This window comes from Sminthopsis crassicaudata, chromosome 2 (assembly GCF_048593235.1).
Source record: "Sminthopsis crassicaudata isolate SCR6 chromosome 2, ASM4859323v1, whole genome shotgun sequence".
NCBI lineage: Eukaryota > Metazoa > Chordata > Mammalia > Dasyuromorphia > Dasyuridae > Sminthopsis > Sminthopsis crassicaudata.
Window position 1 is genome coordinate 400,051,381 of NC_133618.1, and position 21,458 is coordinate 400,072,838.

Sequence of the window (21,458 nt, forward strand, 5' to 3'; positions counted from 1 at the left end):
AGAAAGAACTTTTATAATAGAGGGAAAAAATAAAAGGAAGTGGAAGTGACAGGCATTGCTAGAACCATATTACCTTTGGGATTAGTTCAAAGAAGGAAGAATATAAACATACATTCTGGTGTGTATAGAAATGTAAATTACCTATAGAGAAATAGGAGAAGATGGGATTAAGAGAAAGGGGGGAGGATGTTAAAGAGGAGGGAGGATTAAGGAGGATAGTGGCTAGAAGCAAAATAGACTTTTGAGGAGGGATAGGATAAATGAGAGGAAAAGAAATAGAAGAAAATGAGATGGAGAGAAATAGTTACTAATCATAGAATGGGAATGGGATAACTCACCCCTAAAAGTGAAAGCAGTTAGCAGAAAGATTAGAAACCAGAATCCAGCAATATGTTGTTTATAAGAGACATATTTGAAACAGAAAGATATACAGAGTAAAACTGATAAGCATGTTCTCAATGTCACAGGCATTGTAACACACAAGACAAACAATAAAAATAAAGAGGTGGAACAGAATCTAACAAACTTCAGCTGAAGCAAAAAAGACAGCGGTTGTAGTCATGACTTCATATAAAACAAAAGCAAAAATATATTTAATTGAAAGAGATAATACTGAGGAACTTGTCATTTTTCAGTCATGTCTGACATTTTGCTAAAAGTTACCAAAGACATTGAAGTAATTAAGAAAAAATTTTAGAGTAAGTTTCTTTGATAAATATCTCATTTCTGAAATATATACTGAATATAGAACCGAGTCAAATTTATAAAAATAAGATCTATTCCCCAATTGACAATTGGTTAGAGGATATGAACAGGCAGTTTTCAGAAGGAGAAATCAAAGTTATTTATAATTATGAAAAATGCTCTTAATCTCTCTTGATTTGAGAAATGCCAATTAAAACAACTCTGAGGTACCATCTGGCACCTATCAGAAATGACAAATGCTAGAGGAGATGAGGGGTAAATAGAAAACATTACTGGATTATTGGTGGAGTTTTGAATTGTTTTAACCATTCTTGGGAACAATTTGGAAATACGTCCAAAGGGCTATAAAAGTGTGCATGCCAGTGGAACCAGCAATAGTACTACTAGGTCTGTATCCCAAAGGGATAAAAGGAAAAGGAAAAAGACCTACATGTAAGCAAATTACTCTTTTTGAGGTGGAAAACAATTGCTATTGAAAGCATGTTTGTTAACTGGGGAATGACTGAATAAGTTGTGGCATATGATTGTGATGGAATACTATTGTGCTATAATGAGAAGAGTGGTTTTAGATCACAGCATTACAGCATTGCTTGAACCTCACTGATTGGAACTGGTTCAAAGAAGGAAGAATTTAAATATACACACATTTAGTCGTGTATAGAAATGTAAGTTACCAGTAGGTAAATAGGAGAGGATGGGGTTAGGAGAAAAGAAAGATGTTAAGAGAAGAGGGAGGATTAAGGGAGACAAAGGTTACACCCTACAAATACAGTGGATATTTTGTCTAGATTAAGAACTATTTCTTACTCAGATGATATTTCTATTCTGTGATACCAGATAGTCACCCTGAGATGAAACATTTTAGGATTCACAACAATACTGTAACTCAGGAAACAACTTAGACATGCAGGGTTACGGATACTTTTGTTTCTTGCCAGCTTTTGCTAGTTTTCTATTTTTATAAGCTTCAAGATAGATAATTGAAATTTTAAGTGACTGGACTCCTGTACTTCCTGCTTATTATACTTTGCAAATACTTGGAAAAGGTTTGATTTTTTTTCCAGTGGAAGATATAAACATTGCTAAAATAATCAATAAACATTAAACACTTGCTCTATGCCAGTATTGTGCTAAGCACTGGGACACAGAAAAGGCAACAGACAGTCCCTGCCCTCAAGGAGCTTACAATCTAATGAGGAGACAACATAGAAACAAATAAGGAAAAAAGCAAGCTATTTGCAGGATAAATAGGAAATAATTAAAAGATGGAAAACACTAGAATTAAGAAGATTTAGGAGAGAGAGAAGGACCCACATGTAAAAATGTTTGTAGCAATTCTTTTTGTAGTGTCAAGAAACTGGAAACTGAGTGATGCCCATCAGATGGGGAATGACTATATAAGTCATGGTATATGAATGTAATGGAATAGTGTTGTTCTATAGGAAATGGGAGCAGGCTGATTTAGAAAGGCCTGGAGAGACTTACATGAAGTGATGCTAAGTGAAGTTAGCAGAACCTGGAGAACATTGTACACAGTAACAGCAAGATTATGTGATAATCAATTATAATACACAATGGCTCTTCTCAACAATGGAGTGATCCAAGACAATTCTAATAGACTTGGGATGGAAGATGTCATCTCCATCCAGAGAGAGAGAGAGAGAAAGAACTATGGAGACTGAATATAGATCAAAGCATAGTATTTTCACCTTCTTTGTTTATTCACTTGCTTTTTCTTTCTCATGGCTTTTTCCCCTTTTGGTCTGATTTTTCTTGTACAACATGACAAATTCGGAAGTATGTTTAAAAGGAATGCCATGTTTTTATGTTTTATTTTTAAAATTTTATTATTATAGCTTTTCATTTACAAAACATATGCATGACTAATTTTTTAACACTGACTCTTGTAAAACCTTCTGTTCCAACTTTTCCCCTCCTTCTCCCCACCCTCTCCCCCAGATGGTAGGCAGTCTAATACATGTTAAATATGTTAAAGTACAGCTAAATCCAATATATGTATACATATACAGTTATCTTGCTGCACAAGAGAAATTAGATCTAGAAAGAAAGAAAAAAACCTGGAAGGAAAACAAAAATGCAAGCAAACGATAACAGAAAGAGTGGAAATGCTACGTTGTGGTCCACGCTCATTTCCTATAGTTCTCTCTCTGGGTGTAGCTGATTCTCTTCTTTATTGAACAATTAGAACTGGTTTGAATCTTCTCATTGTTGAAGAGAGTCATGTCCATCCAAATGGATCATCATATAATCTTGTTTTTGCTGTGTACAATGATCTCCTGGTTCTGCTCATTTCACTTAGCATCAATTCATGTAGGTCTCTCCAGGGCTCTCTGAAATTATCCTGCTGGTTATTTCTTATAGAACAATAATGGAACACACATGTTTGCTTATTATCTTGGGGAGTGAGGAGATAAGTGAAGGAGGAAAAAAAATTGAAACATGAAGTCCTCTTTTATTTTTTATTTTTTTTTTGTCTTGAGGCAATTGTGGTTAAGTGACTTGCCCAGGGTCACACAGCTAGAAAGTATTAAGTGTCTGAGGTCAGCTTTGAACTCAGATCCTCCTGATTTCAGGGCTGGTGCTCTATCCACTGCGCCACCTAGCTGCCCTAGGAGAATGGATCACAGATCTGAGACAAAGAGATCTGGGGCAGCCTTGGGATCAGATAGCATGTGCCCAGCCTTTGCTAGGCAGTTAAGTGATAGGGGATAAAATCTTGCACAGGAATCTGGAAGTTCAGATCAAATGAAGTCAAATGCTTACTAGCTTATGTAACCCTGAGCAAGTCAGTTTCTTGGTTGCCTTAGTTTCCTTGCTGTAAAATGGGATTACTAATGGCTGTATGACTCTAAGTCATTTAATCATTTTCCAGCATGTAAAATGGGGATAATAACAGCACCTATCTCATAGGGAAGATCAAATGAGATAATATTTGTAAAGTGTGTAACAGAGTGTACCTGGTACATAATTGTTGTTCAGTCATGTCCATGGACATGGCAAGATAGGTGCTTAATAAATGCTTATTTTCTTCCTTTATCCCCTTCCCTTTGGGATCCACCTTGGAACAAAAACGCAATCCCACAGTGTCTTACCCCCATATTCCAACAGATGGCAGCATAAGACAGAACTTTATAACTCCAAGGCAGTTCAGAGAACCTGATTTTATGGCTACAGCTTTGGTATAACTTCTTAGCCCAAGAATATGGTGGCCATTGAGGGAGATAGCCATGGGGCTGAGGGTAGACCAGATGGTGGGATTTCCCAGACAAAATTGATTTCTCAGAGAACTCTAGTTTCCGGGAGCTTTTAGTCAGTGCCAGATTCTTGTGGGGAAAAATATTAAGCTGGAAATGTCAAAGAACTCTAGAAAGAATTTTTAATTGACCTTTAATCACAGTTCAGGAGTACCAACAAAATCCCTATCAACTTGTGCGGCTCTGACATCATCCTAATGCATCAATCTTCTAACATGAGAAGACATTTCCATATTTCATGCTCACAATACAGTCATATGTCTCACAATTTCTCAGATTCATTGTTATTTTACAGTAATATTTATACCACAGTTTGCTCAGCCATTCCCCATTTGTTTTCACTTCTTTGCTACCAAATATATAATATATAATATATGCATATAAAGATAAATATTATATAAAGTAAAATTATACCAACTACATAATTATATCTTTTTACTTTTATGTACATTTAAAGTATGTATAAATTTATCAATACAATATTTTTAATGTACATACATATATGATACATATTTTACATATACATTTATTTAACATTTCCAATACTAGGCCTACCTAGGCTCTGAAACATTGAATTCCTCAAAGGAGATATAAATATGCATTGAACAATTAATTCCAATTCCAGTTTAAACCTTACCACACCAATGCCTTCAAGTGAAAATATGGCTGTACCAAAGAATAAGCTATACGTCTGCCAATTTGCTGACCAAGGAAGGTTCTTAGGATTTGGTATGTCCTACAAAAAAAAAAAAAAAAAAAAAGGAACAGGTTATGACAAGTTACTCTATTATATCAGAATATAGTTTCAAATTTTTTTTTTTTTTTGATAACAGGGAAGATATCTGGAAATGTTAAGTCAAATTTCAGCTTATTATCATTTAAGTAATCAATTGGGCAAGTCGCTCAACAATCAACAAGTATATATCAAATACCTACTATGTGCTGGAAACTAAGGATTCAAAGTCAAAAGTGAGAATGCCTTCCAATTGCAATCTAATTGGAATGTAATATATATGTATGTATGTGTGTGTGTGTATGTGCACATAGACCAACAGATAGAGAGACAGATAGATAGATAGAAAAACAGATAGACACATATAGCCAAAAAGACAAATAGACAAGACAGATATAGACAGACAGGCAGATGGACAGATAGATTGACAGATAGACAAGTAAATAGGTGGACAGATATTCATAGACAGACACAGATATAGGCAGACGGACAGAAAGACAGACACATATAACTCTAATAAATACAAGATAATTGGGGGTTGGGGAGTTACCAATAGTTGGGAGGATTAGCCGTGTAAAAGGTAATACTTTCATTAAACTTTGAAAGCAGGTAGGTTTTAAGAGGCAAAAATGAGACAAACATAAATTCTAAGCATGGGAGACAGTGCTAAGGTTTGGAGATGGGACTATGCATGAGAACCAAGAGAAGACCAGTTTGGTTGATCAATGTGCATGAAGCATAATTGTGTAATAAGCATGGCAAGGTTGGATGCAGGACTTTAATAATCATACAGAGGTGTTTATGTTTGATCTTACAGGTAATAGTGAGCTACTAGAATTTGTTGAATAGAAAGGATTAACAAGGTCAGGCAGGTAAATTAGCAAAATCACTTTGATACTTATTTGGAGGTTGGATTAAGATGGAGAAAGATTTAAGGCAGACACTTGAGTGAAGAGATTATCAGTTGTGTTACAATATTGCTTAATTTCCCTAAGTCTTAGTTTCCACAACTATAAAGTGAGGAAATTTCAGAAATCTTGTCTCTCTCTAGCTCTATAATCTTAGGATCAAAACACAGGATTTTATTGCTGGAAAAGATCTTAGGGAACATCTAGTCCACTCCCTTTATTTTACAACTGAAAGAATTTCTATGATAGGAGCTTTTTTTTTGGGGGGGGGGGGTGAGATTAGGATTAATTGACTTGCCCAGGTCACACAGCTACAAAGTGTTAAAGTTGAATTTGAACTCAGGTCCTCCTAACTTCAGAGCCAGTGTTGCACCATCTAGCTGTCCTTATGATAGGAGTTCTTGATTTGGATAGAGGTCATGAGTTTGTTTTTTACAAAATTGCCTTTTGATGCAATTGCTTTTCTTTTAATCTAATTTATTTTATTTTAAGCATTTGAAAAGATTATTCTGAGAAGGGATCCTTAGGTTTCATCAGACTGTCAAAGAGGTTGAGAACATACAAAAAAGTTGAAAAACTCATTTTATGAAGGTGATACCTAAATCTGTGTTTATACATATATATATGTGCATGTATATAACATATACATACATGTCCATGCATGTAGTATATGTAATTTCTATTCTAAGATGACTTCTGGTTCTAACTTTCCATAATTCTTTGTTTTCCCCCAGCTGCTCATGAGAATGTTGCTACACATCCCTATCATGATTCTTTCTGAAAATCCATATTAATATATTTTGGTTTTATATTATCTACCTTTTCTTCCTCTCATCTTCTTCTCCCTTTTCACTCCCAGAGATCCATCCTATATAATGGGTAATATTTGTGATGTTCTCTCCCAAAAGAGGCCTAGAGAAAGCACCTGTGTAATGTAACTGAAGATCAAGGCCACACTCCCCAAGATGGCAATGTTGCCTACAGTGGAGAAGATGGTCAGCATCAGGAGGTTGTGGAAAAACACCAGAAGGATCACAAAGGGTAGGAAGGTGAGCATGTAGAGGTGCAAATTAAGAGAAGGCAGCATTCCCATAGTTGTCTCATTTTGCAGGCACCTGTTGCTGATGGAAGCAGTTTCTGCCACCTAAATCAGGGAGAAGAAAGAGGAGAAAAAACATATCTCATAGGAGAATATGCAAATAGCAACAAAAGGCTATATGGTAGAGGAGAAAAAATAAACAAAACCTGGGTTTTAGTCTCAAAAGGCATAACTTTAAAAATTCCCATGGGATTTCCTTGAGGGATTGTTATAAAAGGCATTTGGTGGATCTGTGGAAGATTCCAAGCAATCTCATCTAGAGATAGGGCAATATTCAGATATCCCAAGTGTGCCATCCTTCAGGCATCTCTTTTACTGCTCCAAGATGGTAATGGGGTGAAAGTGCTATAAATACCCAATTCTGGGTCCTTTCACTCACTAGAGCTAGAGCTGAGGTGGACCATTCCTCAACTGTGTAACTGTCCCAGAAAGTTTTGAGCCTTTCCTGTAATAAATGCAAGTTGACTTAGCAAACTAAGAAATCTCTTTTGACTTTAGTGTCTTATGGGATAAGAAAAATAAGTATTTATAACAAGTCAGTTATGTTGCCTTCTGTGTTTTACATTCCAGGCAAGTCACCTTTCTGGTCCTAATCCCAGCTTTGCCTGTTTTCGCCTTTGCTCCATTTGAAAGAAGACGTGCATAAGAGAAGATCTCTTTGTACCCCACCACCCTCCCTTTCTCCTCTGCCATAGCTTTACCTGCTTAAAGTTGTCAGCCAGAAATAAAAAATATACACTGCAGAAACCCAGCTGAGTAACGATTAGCAAGGACCTCACGAGGTGCCTAGGAGGGGGGAGGAACAGATAGAGAACAATCATTCCCCCTGCTGTTTTTGAAGAGGAAATTTAAGAGACTTTACCAATGTAGATCCTTCTTATTTGCACAATTTTTTCCCCACATGCTTTTAGATTCCCAATTAAGCTTCCTCTGTTCATCCTCATACCTTCATATATCCCTTTCCTTATATTCACTAGAAGCAACTTTAGGCAAGTCACTTTCTATGCTTCAGTTTCCTCCTTGGAAAATGGAGTTTTGTGTATATGGTCTATTAAAAATCCTCCTGCTTCTCAGATCTTCTTCCAGCTACTATCAGTGAGCAGCAAGGTGAAACAAGGATGGAGGATTTGATTGGGTCTCTTATTCTCATAACATTCCCTTTTGTTAAAAAAAAAAAAAAAAGATTATTGGGGTGTCTTGTGGTCAGGAGACACTTGATTAACCAGAAGGGTTATATTAGTTGTATCATAGTGATGTCCAAATGGAGTCCCAGATCCTCCTAAAGTCCTAACTTCATAACAAGCTGGATCCATCAGAACAAAGCCTTTTTTGGGCACTCCTAATCAGCTCTAAATTGAGCTCTGATGCACATTTCAACAGGCCTCTCTATGATTTTCTGCAGGTTGCTTGTTCTTACTCTTTCCTACCTCATAGCCAAATAGAGAAAATTCTGGATTTGGGAGTGAGGGAAGGAATAAGCATTTATTAAGTGTCTCTACATGTCAGGCACTTGTTAAGCATTTTGCAAATATTATCTCATTTGATAATAGGAGCCTTTTCTTCTTGAGGACTACATGCATGAAGTTCCAGAGTCACTTTCAAACCTCATGTTCACAAGTTCCATGGAGGCTATTACAAGTCCTACAGTGCAGGAAAAAGTCTTTAAAGAATATCCAAGATCAAAAGCTGTTCTGATTAGGAACCATTAAGTCCAGGGAGCAGCCTGGTTATCTTGCCATATAACCTACAATCAACACTTAAAGAAAAGCAGGAAGTGAGTGTGGGGGACCTTAAAGGTTCTTCTAGTATTAGGATACCCTGAGAAGAGGAAGAAAAAAGTTATCCTCAAAATTATGTTTGTGTTTTAATGTCTATCCTTTTGTGGAATATAATTTAATATATTTAATATATGCTTATATAATACTTATGTATTATATAATAAAATGTATTAAATATGAATATTTATATAAACATATCATAATATATAAAATATTAATATAATAAATATTAATACAATTAATATACTATAGAAATAATAATAAAACTCACATTAATTAATTTAGGGGTCTGAATTTGTGATTTCTATTGTGTGGAAACCACTGGTGTTGGATAATTTCTCTATTAATCAATTAATCTCTAATTTATACGTTATAGAGACACAGATTCAGAACTGGAAGGATCCCCCTCATTTTTCCTATGAGGAACCTGAGGCCCAGAGAAGTGCATTTGTTCAAGGTCACATAGGCAGTAAATGGCATTGGCAGGATCCAATCCCTTATCCTTGGACTCCAAATCTAGCACTTTCTTTCCTTGTATGATGCAAATCTTAGAGAACTGGCTTGGCTACCAAGAGGTTTGTGTGGTTTGTCCACAGGTACAGGTATGTGTCATAGGACTTGATCCCAAGTCTCAAAATTCAACCTTTTATCCAAAGTTTCTTGCTACCTGCTCTTAATTCTTATTTACATACTGTGGGGGGTGTGTGTGTGTGTGTGTGTGTTTGTTTTGCTGAGGCAATTGGGGTTAAGTGATTTGCCCAGGGTCACATAACCAGGAAGGGTTAAGTGTCTGAAGTCAGGTTTGAACTCAGGTCCTCCTGATTTCCTAGCCGATGCTCTAGCCATTGTACCACCTAGCCATCCCTATAGAGTGTTTTGCAGTTTACAAATGAAATTAAATTTGAAGGAAACAGTTCAATAATCATATCATTACTGTGTTTTTCCCTGGTACCTACCCTGGTGCATTGACCAACTTTGGCACATGCTCTCACAGTGTGCTCAGTATCAGGGCCTGTCATGGTGCTATTGATGAGACAAAACCACTGAAAGAAGAGAAAGGAGACAGCTCTCCCAGGGAATCTGCAGCCGCTATGGGATTGATTCCTTCCCTTTAAATCAGCCTGTGCTATAGTTTGTTGACTTTTGTTGAATCCTGAACTAAGCCAGCAAAATTCCAAAGAAAAAAAAAAGTACGCCTAATCTGGGAGGAATCCATTTGGCAGAGTGGAAAAAAGACCCGAGTTCACGTTCTGGACAATGACAAAGCTTTGAGTTTGGAGTCAGAACTGAGTTTGCATTGTAGCTGACTGAGGAAAGTGCTCCAGTTGCAGATTAAGTGTCTAGACTCAAAGCCTAATTCCATCACATAATAATTGTGTGACTTTCGGACAAGTTGGTACAACTCTCTGAAATGGCAAGAACACTTAATTACTTGCACTGATTATCTCCCAAGGTTAGGGTGAGGAACATCCTTTTTTCTATGAGTCTTAAAGTATAGTTTTATTGTCATTATTGATGATCATGATGATGATGTTCAGTTCTTCTGATAGAATTCAGATAGAAATTATCCTCGGACAAATTGCTATTCTGTTGTTATTTTACATAAAATGTTCTGTCAATTATTGCACCAATGGATAGAATGACTTTTTTTTTTTTTTTTTTTTAAAGAATGAAAAATCCTATCAGGTAAGCTCACCTTCACTGAAAGCATTGTCAGAATGAGTGATACGTAGGATGAAAAGGATGACATATACTCTAGTTTATTCCCAGATAGTTTTCGTTTCTTCCAGTAAGTCTTTATATTTTGAAAGTTTTTTGGAGTTGGGAGTGTTTACTGTAGACAATAGCCTTATATTTTTATTGATCAATGGTAGGTGGGGACAATTATGGACAATAGTTTCACTTATCGTAATGTTCTATATCACCTACAGTTTATTGATTAAATTCTCCAACATATTTTGGGGGTAAGTATTTATAATATGAGGATTTGTTCTTTGTTAGTTCATGAAAGATAGCAGGCTTCTGTTGTATAATTCAGATAACCTAATTATGTCTTCTAGGACATTAAGTAGGTGCTAAACTTTTGCAGCCTGCAGTGATCTGTGGCATAGTTTCATTGTGCATAATATACTAAGGCATAATATGTCTCCAATGATAAATCCAGGCTCCTTAAAGATAATTTTTTTTCTGTAATCTCTAGTGTCCAACACTTCTTTTTGAATCACCACTCTAAACCTCTCTGCAAGCAAATCTCTACGACTCCGCCATTTGTTGCATGTTGTAAATTGATTTAATGTGGATCCACCAGGAAGGGTGGATGTTAACCATTTCATAGACTCCTTCTATGATAAATGACTTTCAATTAAATTCAATAAATCCAATAGTGTGAGGGGTTGGCCTAGATGTGACTTAGTAGATAAGATTGCTGAGACTGGAATCACAAAGTCTCATCTTCCTGTTTTCAAATGTGGCCTCAGACACTTACTAGCTGTGTGATTTTAAGCAAGTCACCTAACCCTGTTTGTCCCAATTTGTTTCTTCATGTGTAAAACAAGCTGAAGAAAAAAATGGCAAATTACTCCAGATCTTTGTCAATAAAACCCCAAATGGGGTCATGAAGAGAAGGACAAGACTGAAATAATTGAATAGCAATAAAATAATGTGTTTTTTAAAACTGTCTTACTTTTGTTCTGTGATGCTACATCTATTTCTTCCCAAAGCATCAATTTAAATTTTTCACATGTTTTTCTTGAGCTCTTAGAACATCCATCATTTCCCCTATCTTTTGCACGGAGAAATGTTCATCTTTCTAGAGTTGTGTTGGAGTGATGGTCTTGTATTTTCTTAATATTTCACTGGGTTTTACTTAGATACTTTTTAACTAAATGTGTTCATTTATTAATTTGTTATTTTTATTAATACAAAGTCACAACATTTAAAAAGGAAAGGACCTAAAGAATCATTTAATCTAATCTTTTCATTTTAGAGAGGAGAAAACTGAGATCCACAAGAGGAAAGTCTAAGGTCACACAGGTTACTTTAAGTAGCAGAGCAGAGTTTTAAAACTAAATGCAGCGCTCTTTCCAGTTATTTCATGCTGCCCTGACAATATTAATAATAATTGGCATTGTTTTTATATTGTTTATTGTCAAAATCTTAAAAATGGATTTTGGTATAATATACAAGTATTAATACTATCATTCATCTTCTTAGTAATAATAGTTATTATTATATGAAAATACTTCTTTGAGGTTTTCAATTTGCTTAGTTCATACATGGGAAAACAATCCCTTGATGGTACGATAAGAAAAAGACAACAATTCCTGCCAGAAAACTGAAAGGCTTCCCAGGACAGAAAGTCCAGATCAGTATCTCATTTTCTAGACAATAGACACCAATAATGTTCATGCTTTTTTCCTTCCTTAGATCAAGGAGCTAAGCAGGGCTCTCAATGGGGCTTAAACGTATGTTATCCTTTTACAAGTGAGGAGACAAGATATTACCTTGCCCACAAGGAGTGGGACCGAAGCCAGAGGAAAGGACTGGCTTCCAGCCCATACATCACAGTATCTCCATAATCCACAAAGGGTTTTTGCAATCTGGAAGGAGACATAAATAGACATTAACTCTCAGCTACTTTAGCCAGAGCCTGTAAATCAGGGAAGAAAGAGCATAGATTTAGAAGTCTACACCCCTGGACTCTTAGGGACCATGGAATCTTGGAACTAGGGAGGACCTTGAAAGTTCATCCAGCCCAATTCTGACTCAATCAAAAATCCTTTCCACAGTATTCCTGGCAAATGCAACATATAATCACAACTGGAAAATTTCCCAAATTGAGGAATTAATTGGCAAAATGCATAGAATGTTGGACACCCTGAATTTGAATCCTGCCTTGGATATTTACTAGGTGTATGTCTCTAGGAAAATTTCTTAAATTGATCTCAGTTTCTTCAATTGTAAAATGGGTATAATAGTAGCACCTATTTTACCATCCTGTGAGGAAAGCAAATGAGATTACATTATGTAAGATACTCCACAAACCTTAAAATGCTATTAAACACAAGTTATCATTATTATTATTGTTGCTCCCTAAGGCAGCTTATTCTACTTTTGGATAACTCTATTAGTGATTATCAAGTTTTCCCTTATGTCAAGACCTCCACCTCCTATAGTTGTCTTAGTTCTGCTCCCTGGGGACAATGCCTCTTCCTCTTCCACCTGATAGCCCTTCAGGTAAATAAGGACATTTATGATGGTTCCCTTTCATTTTCTGTTTTCTCATTTTTCTTTAAGAGATTCCCACACACATTTCAAGTTCCCAGTCCTTTTGCCATTCTGATGATCTTTTTCTGGACAGCAAGTATATCTAAAACTGAGATCTGAGATGCGATCTTAAGAGGAGGGTAAAGCACAACTCAACTATCATTTATGAACACGAGTCTTCAAATCAAGGGGCTTAAGGAAATATTAACTTGTTTGGCAATCCCATCACACTTTTTTATGTATTAAATTTCTAGTCATTAAGATTCCAAGTCCTTTTTCCAGATGAATTGTTGTCTGGCTATAATTCATATTATATTGTTGTAGAACTGATTTTGGTCATGGGCTACACTTTACTTCTATCCCTGTTAAATTTCATCTTATTAGATTCATCCCATTATTTTTGTCTCTTGAGATCTTTTTGGATTTTGATTCTGTCATACAGAATATGCATTAGATATCCTAGGACAGTTAGCTGACTCAGTGCATTGATCTTGGACTTGGAGTTCTGACTCTATCCTTAGGAAAACTTGAGTTCAAATCTAGTCTCAAATGCTTATGATCTATGTGACCCTGTTTCTATTGTAGCCCTACTGGTCTGACGTCATCTGCAAATCTGTTAAGTATGACATTTATGACTTTTGTTCAAATCACTACTAAAACAGTCGAACAGAACAAGGCTGGAGTGGAACTCTCTGAATGAACAATGAAAGACAACAATAAGGCTCAAGAAAATTAAAAGTTAAAAAAAGTTTGCTTCAATATGTATTCAGACACTGCTTTTTTCTGGGTATGGATTAGCATTTTTCACAGAAGTCCTTCAGAGTTGTCTTGGATCAATGTATTGCTGAGAATAGCAAAGTCATTCATGGCTGATCATCTTACAATATTGCTGTTACTTTGTACCAACTAGTACATTTCACTTTACATGAGGTCATAGAAGCCTTTCCAAGTTTTTCTGAAAGCATCTTGCTTATCATTTCTTTCTATTTCTTTCTTTTCTTTTTTTTCTCCCTGAAGCAATTGAGGTTAACCCCAATTGCCTCAGCAAAAAAAAAAAAAAAAAAGGAAAACTGCAAACTATAAGTATCATAGAGCTACCAGTTGATACTAATATTACGATTATGTTGATCTATTCTTTCTACTCTATCCCAAATGGCCTAAACAGTTTACAGGAAAAAAAAAAAATCAAATGTCCAATAGAAACAACAGAAAATCAGTGCGACTTCCCTAGGAAGTAGCCAATTACAAGGAATGGTTCCATCATCATCATCACCATTCCTGATAGTAAGACTAGTTCTATTTGGCATCAAGGAATTGTTCTCCTGTCTAATGAATGTAAAAACATAACAAATTATGTAATGAAAGAAATGCTTAGTGATAAAATAATTCCATTCTGGGCAAGAGTATTCTTACATTCTTGGTAAAATTAGTTTTGAAAACCATAAAAGAATGGAAAAAAGATAAGTGTGATCGAGAGTCAGATAGATAAATTAGAGATGGGTAGAGAGAATCATTTAATCTACTTTTCATAAAAGTATTCCTGAGAATGTTCCATCTATTGGTAAGTAGTATTTTCATCGGACTTTCAAAGCCTTCATCTATACTAATGCCATTAAAAGATCCTATTTTTTGACAAAGAACCTCAGGGAGGTCACGTGAATCACCTTGGTTTTATAGTTAGTAATACCAGTATTACTATTCAATATACTATTTTGTTTCTTAAGGAGTTACATGACTTTTCCATATGAGTCATATTGGGAAAGAAAAATAAGAACAACAACAACAAAAAAAAAAACACAAGAAAGAAAAAAGAGAAAAATAAAAATAGTATTCTTTGATTCATTAAGTCTTCATAGTTTTTCCTCTGCATGCAATCAACATTGAGAAATTTATTTTAAAACAATTCTTTGGTATACCTATAGTTTCAGGAAGTTCTGAGTTCAAATCTTATTTCAGACACGTGTGTCGCTAAAACTAGAAAATCACTAATCTCTATCTGCCTCAGTTTTCTTTCTATAAAATGGCTTGTAACTCCAGGGTTGTGAAGACCAAATAAGATAATATATCTGCTGAAAGGGGCTTAACACGGTGCCTGGCACATAGTAAGAATGTAATAAATCATTCTTTTCTTCACCTTCTCTAAAGGAAACTCATTTTTGTCACTGATATAGTTAGGTAGTCATTTCAGGCATGTCTAATTTTTCATAACCCCATGTGGAGCTTTCTTGGCAAAGAAACGAGTGGTTTGCCATTTCCTTTTCTAGCTCATTTTATAGATAAGGAAACTGAGGCAAAAAGGATTAAGTGACTTGCCCAGGATCATACAAAGCTAGTAAGTATCTTTAGATTCAAACTCCGATAGATGCATCTTCCAGTCCAGGCACTGTATACACTGCACCACCTAATTGTCTAGAGTCAGGAAGACTAAACAATGACAACAAAATTTCCAAAATCTTTCTGACTCTGCTCTTCAATGAAATAAATGCATTGTTATATTTTCCATATTCACCATCAATTAAGCCAAAAACTGACTTCTGTCTGATCTGCAATAAACATACAAGTAGGCAGAACAGGTGGTTTTCTGTATGGTGAGGTTGTTGGGTATACTTCCAAATTGCTTTCTTGGCACAACTTTATGAGAGAAGTGGTAGATAATTTATTCCACCAATTTTATAGATGAGGAAACTGAAACTCAGGTTAAATGAGCTAATAAGTGACAAAGCTATGACTTGAATGTCAGTCTTTTGTCTGACAGATCCACTACTCTTTTTAGTACATGGAATATTTGAAAGACTTATGTGGACGAGAAGGTGATTCTTTTTGCTTTGCTGAAGAGCATCAAGAAGAGGAAATTACACAGCTCGCAGTAAGACACATCCTCCTAAGTATCATGCCGCCCAACAACAGAATAGGATGCCAATTTACTCTCTGGTGGTTTTCAAGATTGGGTGACTGTCAGGGACATAGTAGATAGAGAAAGTTCTTGCTTTTGACTAGGTCAGAGCTTCTTAAACTTTTTCCATTTACAATTCCTTTTCACTTGATTAATTTTTATGTGACTCCAGGTATATAGGTAAACAAAATAGGTATACAAACCATTTACTGATAACAAAGTATAAATAATTTTATTTTAATAGTATTTTTTCAATTACATGTAAAGATAGTTTTCAGCATTCATTTTTGTAAAATTTTGAATTCCAATTTTTTCTCTCTTTTTCCCTTACCTTCTCCCTCCCCAAGATAACAAGTAAACTGATATAGATTATACATTTTGCTCATTTTAAGCATATTTCCATATGAGTCATATTGGGAAAGAAAAATCAGAACAAAAAAAAACACAAGAAAGAAAAAAAATAAAAATAGTATTCTTTGATTCATTAAGTCTTCATAGTTTTTCCTCTGCATGCAATCAGCATTAAGAAATTTATTTTAAAACAATTCTTTGGTATACATATAGTTTTGCCATTTATTAAAGATGAAAGCAAATTTATATACCACTGAGATGGATGTGCTTGTTTATTTTTACATAAAGAATTAAATCTTGGGAATATTTGATAGATGTTACTGTTGCCAAAAATTTTTACTACCCCCATATCCAGTTCTGCCCCCAATATGGAGTTGCCTCTAAAAATTTAAGAAACTTTGGACTACCATCAACTAGAGAATGGGTGAATAAGTTATGGTATATGAATGTTATGGAATTTTATTTTTCTATAAGAAACAATCAGCAGGATGATTTCAGAAAGGCCTGGAGGGACTTACATGAACTGATGCTAAATTGAGTAGCATCAAGAGAACATCATACACAGCAATAAGATTATACAATTGTCAGTTCTGTAAAATGTGGCTCTTTTCAACAGCAAGGTGATTCAGGCCAGTTCCAATGGTCTTGTGATAGAGAGGGGAATTTCTTTCTAGAGAGAGGAATCTGGGGATTGAGTGTGGATCACAACAGAGTATTTTCATTTCTTTTTTTTTTTTTTTGGTTGTTGTTTGTTTGCATTTTATTTTATTTCTTTTTGATCTGATTTTTCTTGTGCAGCATGATAATTGTAGAAATATATATAGAAGAATTGCACGTGTTTAACATATATTGGATTACTTGCTGACTAGGGGAGGAGGTGGAGGGAAAGGAAGGAGGAAAAAAATTGGAACACAAGGTTTTGCAAGGGTGAATGTTGAAAACTATGCAAATGTTTTGAAAATAAAAAGCTTTAAAAATTAAAAAATAATAATGATAATTAAAAAGCTTTGGACTAGATGATTTCTGTGGCCCTAGATCAACTGAGATATAATCAGTATTTATCAAGCACTTATTATGTGCAAAGAATGAAATGGTCATTGCACATATTGAGCTTTTGAGTTCCATAGTGCACATATTGCCCAAGGACAGAGAAAAATAGCACAGAGTAAAGAAAGTAGTCAAAAGTGTCTCATATAGCTGATAGGTCAAAAAAGATCAGGCCTGAGAAATGACCATCAGCTTTGTCATTTGAGAGATTACTGGTCACTTTGAATTGAATAATTTCAATTGAGTGATGAAGTTGGAAACTAAATTGCAAGAGCTAAGGAGCAAGTGGAAAAATGGAGGCATCAAGAATAGATAATTTTTTTATTTTAAAAAATTTATTTAGTATTTTATTTCCCCCTAATTACATGTAAAAACTATTTCTAATATTCATTTTTCAAACCTTGAGTTCCAGATTATTTCCCTCCCTCTTTGTCTCCCCTCGTTGAGAATGCAAACAGTTCAATATAGATTATGCATATATTGTCATGCAAAAATTTTCCATAATAAATATAGCCAATTTTTAAAAAACAGTTTAAGTCTAATGGAAAGTAAATTAGACTGATTAGCTCTAAGACATTTGGAAGAGTCACTCACTCTCTTTAGACCTCAATTCTCTCATCTGTGAAATGGAAATAATAATTCTTTGCCCTGTCAACCTCACAAAGATCATAGGAGATATTATAATGTGGAAAGGGAATAAAACACCATCCACAAATACATTCTTTTTCAGTATATGAGGTGCTATGAAGAAAATAAATTAGATTTCTTTGTCCAATGACATCAAATCAATTTAGAGAGTTGGATATTAAAAGGGAAATGTTTAGAAGGTACTTAGGAGAATGTAGTGTGATATTAATTCTGGGCCTCTTGAGGGAGTTTTCCATTAACTGAACTGGATTATCCTATAGAAATGAGTGAAGATTAAATGAGTAGCCATTTTAATAAGTTAGTGACATATCACTATATCAATTAATAATAAGCAAATCCAGGGAGCAAACCATTTATTCACTCATAATTAGGCTGCAATTCAACAAAAGTAATCAATACATTGAAAAAGTCTGATATTTATGCAGCATTTTAAACCCATTGACTACCCTACTCCTGCCTCCAACAAAGAAAACAGGTTCCCTTTTGGAACCAGGCTTGATCAACTGGAATTTCTTTTTCTTTTTCTTTTCTTTTCTTTTTTTTTTTTTTTTTTTTGCTGAGGCAATTGCGGTTAAGTGACTTGCCCAGGGTCACACAGTTAGGAAGTGTTAGTGTCTGAGATCAAATTTGAACTCGGGTCCTCCTGACTTCATGGCTGGTGCTCTATCCATTGAGCCATCTAGCTGCTCAATCAACCGTATTTTCATTTCTATTCCATTTCTATTGTTTTATTGTTTTATCTATATTGTTGTAGTCATTGCATAAATTGTTTTCCTGGCTCTGCTTGCTTCACAAATGCATTAGTTCATAGGCACATTTCCATGCTTCCTTATATTCACTTGCCATTTCTTATAACAGAACTATTACATAATATTGATATATTATAACTTGCTAATTATTCCCTAATCCATGGGAATTTACTATATTTCCAATTACAGTACAAAGAGTGGTATTATAGCTATTCTGATTTATATGAAACCCTTCTTTTTATCACTGACTCCCTTAGGTTACATATCTAGCTATCTCTGTGTCAAAAGTTATGGACAGTTTAGCTCTAAAATTCCTTGCAGATATGATTTTCTTACTTTCATATAAGAACAGGGATAAACAGGATTTACCTGTGGCAGAAGTGGTGAGCACACTTCACCAGGATGCCCATACAGTGTACAATAATGACACCTAACATCAGCAGACTGAGAGGACCCACCTGGGGAAAAAAGATGGGAAGAGAAAGGAGAGATTTCATTTGTAAATTATCAAAATCCATCTAAGGCTGCTGAGGAACAAAGGCTTAAAATATAACCCTCGGGAAGGAGACATGGCAATAAAAGGGCAGTGAAGACGGAAAAAGCTCTGAATTACTCAATTTATCTTTCCCCTCAGGACTTCTTTCTTCCTTCTTTATTATTGTTGAAGGCATCATCATCCTCCCTGACTAAGGCTCACAATGAAAGAATCATCATTGACTTTTCATTCTCACTCTTCACTCCTATATCCAATGACTGGTCATTTCTACCTTCAGAATATTTCTCAAATATCCTTTCTCTTTTCTGAAATTTCTACTAGCCTAGTGCCAGGCCCTTATCACCTTATACCTGGATTTTTAGTCTAATAGTTGGTCCTCCATCTCAAATTTCACCCTATAGGTGTCAAGTTAGTATCAGGGCCAGACGAAAGGAAGCCAGGATTTTTCATCTTAATCCAGGGTTCTTTTCACCACATTGAGCTGTTTCTCATAATTTTAACAGTCCCATACATTGATCTGTTTCAAACATGCAAAATCCCAATGGCCAAAGAAGTTTGGGCACAGCCTTATGGTAGCCCATCACTGACTCTGACCAGGATGGGAGTCCTTAGGACAGATCCCTCTCTCTTTCACTTGTTTGAAATGGATCCTTTTGATTATCAAATTTGTCATTATTTTCTAGGACATTAAATAGGATTAGGAATTTAGGAAAATTCTTAGCATTAACATCTAGAGTGTTACTAGTCCTTTGCCTGTAATGCTGGAGAAACTGAGGCAAGATAGAGATTAGAGTATTTAATATTTTATTTGAAAGGGAGAGATTTACTGGGACCAAATGGATCCATGGTTTGGCCCCAGGGCTGAATAAGTCTATTATTTCCAAGAATCCAGCAGCAATGTGAGTTCTCAAGGACATATATATACACGTGGCTCAGATACAGGGATAAACTGAAGCAGGGGCGGAGTCAGAGCACTGAGAGTGGGCACACGGGACTAACAATCCGGTTCTGACAGGGTTGGGGGAGGCATGGGGACATTTGATAAATTGGGATTACAGAATGGGGAGAGGCACCCAACATTCTGATGATGTCTAAGAAATTCTTTCTCCTTATCTGGATCATCATGATTAGGAGGGAGGCATGGTATTGCAGGATTGACTAGAACAATTAGGAACTGAGGCAGAACAATTTAGGGAAATCCAAGCAGGACAATTTAGGGAAACTGAGTCAGTCTAATTAAGGAAACTGAGTCAGGATAATAAAAGAGAACTGTGGCACAGCAGCCAAGGGCTAGAGATACAAAGAAAGGCAAAAAAGAGTCCCTATTTCTCAAAGATCTCAGTCTAATAGAGTAGAAAATAATTCAAACAACTATATACAAACTACATATCTCATATATGTGTGTGTATTTATATATATAAAACATATCTCCAAACCAAAACCTTTCCATTGCTAAAAATTAGAGAGATTCATTACATATGTGTACATGTGCATGCAAGCACATACATGGTCTTTGATTTCACTGGCATATGGAATCTCTTAAGTGAGCAAATTCCCTTTGCAAAAGTACATCAGTGCCTGCACTCATAGTCTTATACCTAGAATACTGAGAAATTAAGTAACTTAAATAAAGAAATTAACTAAGTACCTAGGGATCCCAAAGCAATAAATCACACATAAGAAAATCTGTGATTTCATTAGTTTGTGACCTTTCCATGGCTTAGCAGACAGTTCTTTAAGAATTTTTATGATCAAAAATAGTCATTACCTAGTGAACAAACATACTTATTACAAAGGTATTGTGTGATACAGTGAATACCAACATGGAATTCTATGAAATCAGGAAAACTTAAAATTCAAATCCTGCTTCTGATTCATATTGGCTGTATGACTCTGGGCAAGTCATATAATCTCTCAAGTTGCTAGAGGCAATTCTCCAAGGATATAATTGGTACTTGAAGAGCAAGCTAATCTACATTGGTAGAAGTTTCCTCACTGGAAAATTCCCTATACTAATAGGATCAAAAAAGGATAAAGAAACCTCAGGGAACAGGAAATGAAATTTAAATTTATCATTGAAACAAAAGAAATAATGTATATCTAAAGATCAAGACATCTTATGTAAAAGTGATCAGAATACATCTCCACAGTAACATTCTTTTGTGTTTCTCTCTATATATCCTCAGAGGACTTCAGGTCTTGATCCTATATATAAAATCCTGCTCTGGTGCTTTCCCTTGGCTTTGAGATGATTTTAGATTCTCAAAGATCAGCCACTGGAATGCCAGGGTTCCTGTTCACCTGGCGCCAGCCTGGCCCTGGTCTCTTTCTACCTTTACCCTTACTTCCAAACCCCAAATAAACCTCTTTTATTAATGTAGGTTTTCGGGTCTGTAAATTCCTTTACAGGGGACTCTTGTGCTGCTACTAGACCTCATTTAACTCTGTATCCTTGCACGGAATCCAAAGGGGTTACAAGGGAGCTCTATTTGACTCCCTGTACCCTGAAC

The 21,458-nt window shown here is 35.5% G+C and overlaps 1 protein-coding gene across 4 annotated transcripts in view; it reads right to left on the reverse strand.

Moving 5' to 3' along the window:
- LOC141556902 (proton-coupled amino acid transporter 1-like) overlaps window positions 1-21,458 on the reverse strand; it is a 59,087-nt gene that overhangs the window by 10,022 nt on the left and 27,607 nt on the right. For all 4 annotated transcript variants that reach the window (XM_074291838.1, XM_074291841.1, XM_074291839.1 and 1 more), the window contains 5 exons: window positions 18,822-18,910; window positions 12,002-12,097; window positions 7,422-7,506; window positions 6,547-6,765; window positions 4,618-4,716 (listed from right to left, as the gene is read on the reverse strand). In XM_074291838.1, the coding sequence (XP_074147939.1) occupies window positions 4,618-4,716; window positions 6,547-6,765; window positions 7,422-7,506; window positions 12,002-12,097; window positions 18,822-18,910 (588 nt within the window). The remainder of the gene's footprint in view (window positions 1-4,617; window positions 4,717-6,546; window positions 6,766-7,421; window positions 7,507-12,001; window positions 12,098-18,821; window positions 18,911-21,458) is intronic.